At 38.3% G+C, this 5,000-nt stretch overlaps 1 protein-coding gene and 1 long non-coding RNA gene across 2 annotated transcripts in view; one reads left to right on the forward strand and one right to left on the reverse strand.

Annotated features, from left to right (window-relative positions):
- The window catches only part of LOC149136673 (uncharacterized), a 367,529-nt gene that overhangs the window by 225,886 nt on the left and 136,643 nt on the right, over positions 1–5,000 (forward strand). The gene's annotated exons all lie outside the window — the stretch shown is intronic.
- LOC106872297 (uncharacterized) overlaps positions 1–5,000 on the reverse strand; it is a 149,339-nt gene that overhangs the window by 133,452 nt on the left and 10,887 nt on the right. The window contains exon 4 of the mRNA XM_089348316.1: positions 403–526. Coding sequence (XP_089204442.1) covers positions 403–526 — 124 coding nt within the window. The remainder of the gene's footprint in view (positions 1–402; positions 527–5,000) is intronic.

Genomic DNA, 5,000 nt, shown 5'->3' on the forward strand with positions numbered 1-5,000 from the left:
CAACCCTCAATGTTTTTAGTCGATCATACCTGCTCTAGAACAGGAATCTCTTTGACCTAATGAAGACCATCAAATCCATATTCTTTAGTTGGTTTCAGCCACCGGACATCGGACATGCTGTCACCACCTTGATGGTATTTAGTCGATCATGGAGGCCTAGAACATATTTAGGTCTTCAATATAGATTTTATTTACCTGTAATCAGAGGCTGACATTTGGCTTAAAGAGAAGCATTTTGAGCGTCATTTAAACACTGGCATATACAAACACAAACCAATTTAGGAGAGAATATTCACTCAACTATTTTACTTGTCTATGTAAATTTGTCTTGAGTCTTAACTAAAATTCTTATTAGATCTTTTTGTTAACGATATATTAGTAATTATATATTATTCTACTTACCAGACGTATACACTGAACTTGCTAAGTATCCTCCACACAATTCGCCGCTTCTGCATTTCCTGTAGCAACCCATTGATTTTCCATATGTATCGTATCGATTTCCACAATAACATTTTGTGCCATACTGTAAAATGTTAGCCATAAATATTTACAGTAGAATGAGTGTGAAAATGTGGATTGAAGAATACTTGCATTCATTTTATTCATTCTTGTTTAATATTGTATTTAATATAAACAGAAATATAAACCCCGTAGTTTTAATATTAATTTAAGGTTATTATTCCAAAGCATGTTTAAGAATAACGAGAGTAGTTGATGGAGAATTAATATTGAAAGTAGACACAGATTTATCATAAAATCTGTTTTGAAGAGGACATTAGGTTTCACCATATGGCTTGGCCATCTAAACTGGCTCAATAAGCCGTTAGGCGAAACTTGAAGTACCAGTCAAAACGAATTTTTGATATACCGTGGTGTATCCGTAAGAAAATTGAAATAGAATTAGACGGAAGATATTTCACTCAGAGAAAACGGTACAAGTTGCTGAACTATTGGCGATTCTCGTTATAACAAAAGCACTACAGTCGTGCCCTTCTCAAGGTTCAGTCTTTGTTGCGGTGTGGTTGCTTATGTGCCTCAGTGACCATTAGAGCTCTGTCTGCAGGAAATAAGCTCCTGAAAGGGCTTCTCATGCTGGAGAGGTCAAAGGATAGGGGCAAGACTAATATAGACACCTCTTCCCAGAGGTAAACATGATGTGCTTATAGCCAACATACCTTCCTAGAATTAAAAGAAAAGCAAAGCCACAGAAAAGTCGATGGTATTTCAAAACTAACAAGACTTTGGAGAAGGATAGCCCAGTGTTGAGAACAGTGGAAAAAATCGTCGATAACCTTACAATCTATAGGGGACGAAGAGATTAAGCAAACACTACAATCATGTGGAACTATGTCTCTGGCCTATGTAAATAGGTACAGAAAGAAGAAACGCACGGAAACTAACGAGTATTTCGTTTGCATACCGCAATGCGTTCCACTGTTCTACAGATGTAGATTGGAGTTGAGCTAGATCGTATCTAACTGGAAATCTTAAATACAGTGCATATAAACGGCGTTCTCAATTCTCAACATACCACGCCTCTTTGGCTTTAGTGATTCACCATTTTCCAAAGCTGTTAGAATAACAGCACTTCTAAATTATTTTCTTGCATTATGAATACCGAAAAATGATTGAAATTCCTGAAATGGATGTAGAATTATGTACCCTTGTGTCTTCTCGATTTTATTTCGATATTAATACTAATACATTCTTCTTTATAACACTTATGTGGCCTCGTGGCTTGGGTGTTCGGCTCTCGATCATAGTGTCGTGCGTTCAGTTCTTGGACACGGTGGCACGTTGTGCCGTTACTACGAACTACTCTGCTGAATATGAGTACCAGTTGAGTGCTGGTACCTCTCCCTTTCTTTCACCTGGCATATTTTGGAGATGCCGCTATGTCAAATGATGGGAGAGTTGAAATGATGGCTCTGTTTACTCACAACTAAGCAGACGAAAAGATGGTACATGTTACCTCGCCATTCAAGTTCATAGTGGAACGGCTGGCTTTTATCACACATATCAAAATACCATTTGATAGAATAACTGACTGCGCATATTTCTTGTACAAGGTGCCATTTTCACCATCTTAAGATTCAGTAAGGCCTAGTTTCATGTCAGGAGAAGAGAGAGTTAACAATGGGCGGACAAACTGCTGTTGTTTAATAAAATTGAGATGACTGTAAACGTTATAAATTTGTCTAGTTTCATGACGAGTAAAGAATTATATGGATGCAAAATCTTTTGTGTTCTCATCAATAATAATAATAATAATCTTTTCTACTGTAGGCACAAGGCCTGCAATTTTGGGGAAGGAGACTAGTCGATTACATCGACCTTAGTGTTTCACTGGTAATTATATTATCGATCCCGAAACGATGAAGGACAAAGTCGACCTCGGCGGAATTTGTACTTGGAAAGTAAGAATGGACGAAATGCCGCTAACCATTTTTTCCGACGTACTAGCGATTCTGTCAGCTCACCGCCTTAATAATAATAATAATAATAATAATAATAATAATAATAATAATAATAATAATAATAATGAATCTCTAAATGCTGGAGATGTAAGAATTTCATGTGGCATTTTCCAGGGTGACTCACTATCACCACTCCTCTTCTGTCTAGCCCTAATACCGCTCTCAAAATTGCTCAATGATGCACAGTATGGTTATAAAATATTTGATAAAAATATAAATCATCTCATTTACATGGATGATTTAAAGCTCTTTGCAAAAAATGACCAACAACTCAAAGGCCTACTAGCGATTGTTAAACAATTCAGTGATGACATCAGGATGCAATTTGGCCTTGATAAATGTGCAAAAGCTACCTTTATCAAAGGAAAAATGACAAATACATCTAATGTGAACCTTGACCAGCAAAATTTCATAAAAGAGTTAGAACCAGCGGAGAGCTACAAATACCTAGGGGTAATTGAAGGGGACAATATCAAGCACTCAGTGATGAGGGAAAGGATCAGAAGAGAATGTTATCGCAGGGTGAGAGCAATACTGAAGACAGAGCTGAACGCGAGAAACAGGATCGAAGCGATCAATGCTCTAGCCATACCAGTCGTGACTTACAGTTTCAGCATCGTTAACTGGTCAATTACTGAAATATGTAATGTTGACAGAAAAATACGAAAACTGTTGACAATGCATAGAATGCACCGCCCTAAGGCAGATATAGAACGTCTTTATCTGCCAAGAAAAGAGGGAGGCCGAGGACTTCTACAGCTGGCATTATCAATGAAGGTCGCCACAATTGGCCTAGACACCTATCTGAAAAACTCTGAAGACTGGATGCTAAAACTTGTCTTAAAATATGAAAGCAAGAAAGCATCTTACTCAGTAACAAAACAGGCAAAGGACTATCTAAGTGAATTCCAATTGCAACAAATTCAAGAATTAGACGAACTAGAAATACTTGCAGAAAAAGCTAATCGCTTGAAAACCCGTGCTAAAATTGCTGCCTTTAGCTATTATGACTGAAAAATGGCATGGAAAACCTCTCAATGGCAAATACCCAAAGAGAGCGAATAATGCAGATATTGACAAAGCCCTTACCCACCAATGGTTAATGGCCTCTGGCTTGAAATCAGAAACAGAGGGATTTATCATAGCAGCCCAAGATCAATGCCTACCTACAAAGAACTACCAGGCCAACGTATTAAAGAACGGCAGCTCCCCATTATGTCGTATATGCCAATAACAAAATGAGACCATCGATCATGTTGTCTCCATGTGCAGTCTGCTTGCGCCTACAGAGTATCTCAACAGGCATGATAGAACTGCACAATATATTCACTGGGTAATATGCAAAATCCTGGACTTGCCCCATTATAAAAACTGGTGGGAACACAAACCACCCCCAGTACTTGAAAATGATCACATTGCACTCCTCTGGAACTTCACCATTCAAACTGACAGAAAGATAGACGCAAATAGGCCAGACATCATACTGAAAGACTTCAGACAAAAATCATGCCTCCTCATTGATATGACTGTCCCAATCGATATAAACGTATCTGTCAAGACATACCAAAAACTGAGCAAATATAAAGATCTTGAAATAGAAATTAGCAAAATGTGGAATCTGAAGACGAAAACAATACCTATTGTCATAGGTGCCCTGGGAATGACAGCGAAACGGGCTGATTACTACCTAGCTCAGATACCAGGAAACCCCAAAATGGCTGAAGTCCAAAAGATAGTGCTCATGGGAACTGCCCATATCCTACGTAAAATACTGTCTATGTGATCTCAAATTTTAAAGCAAACACATAATTTTGTTATGGTTTCTTAAACATTCACTTGAACAAAACTGTACAAATCCAAATATATGGTACCCTAGGCATAACACCTACATGAACTTCTAACTTGTTGTCTCTTGAGGTCTCTGGGTGAGACTTGGATCCAACTTGTACAAATGCAAAACAAAAGTCAAACATAAAATAATAATAATAATATTAATAATAATAAATGCCCGGATGCAGTACCAGACAGTGGCTCCCGTGGCTTCTGATCTTAATTGATTGGAAGTGTTATCATGCACATTGTTTTGTCTTGGTATAAAAGATGAGCTACAGCAAATATTCTGCTTAATACCACAGATTTGCTTGTCAGTTGTTTGACCTTAACCAGTTGAGCATGTCCCTTGGTGGCTGACGATATGTGCATCTCTGGTCACGAGGAGAAGTAGTGGGGGAGCATCATAGCCATGTGTTGAGAGGAATTCTTTGAGGTTTGAATAATTCACTTTTGGAAGCATGGGTGTTTTGCTCAACATCCTTAAACAACCTTTATTCGGGGACCTTTTGAGCAGGATGGGCTACTCGACCTGAAGAAAATTCTAACTGGGCCCCACCTGCGAGTTCATGCGCTGTTTATCTCGAGATGAGATCACCATGTTGCACACACACATATGATCGTGATGCATGTGCCTGGTGTACCCTTATCAAACGGGTAGTCATGATGTGTATAATGGGCTTCGTATAT

This window comes from Octopus bimaculoides, chromosome 3 (genome assembly GCF_046866305.1).
Source record: "Octopus bimaculoides isolate indiv1 chromosome 3, ASM4686630v1, whole genome shotgun sequence".
NCBI classification, from domain to species: domain Eukaryota; kingdom Metazoa; phylum Mollusca; class Cephalopoda; order Octopoda; family Octopodidae; genus Octopus; species Octopus bimaculoides.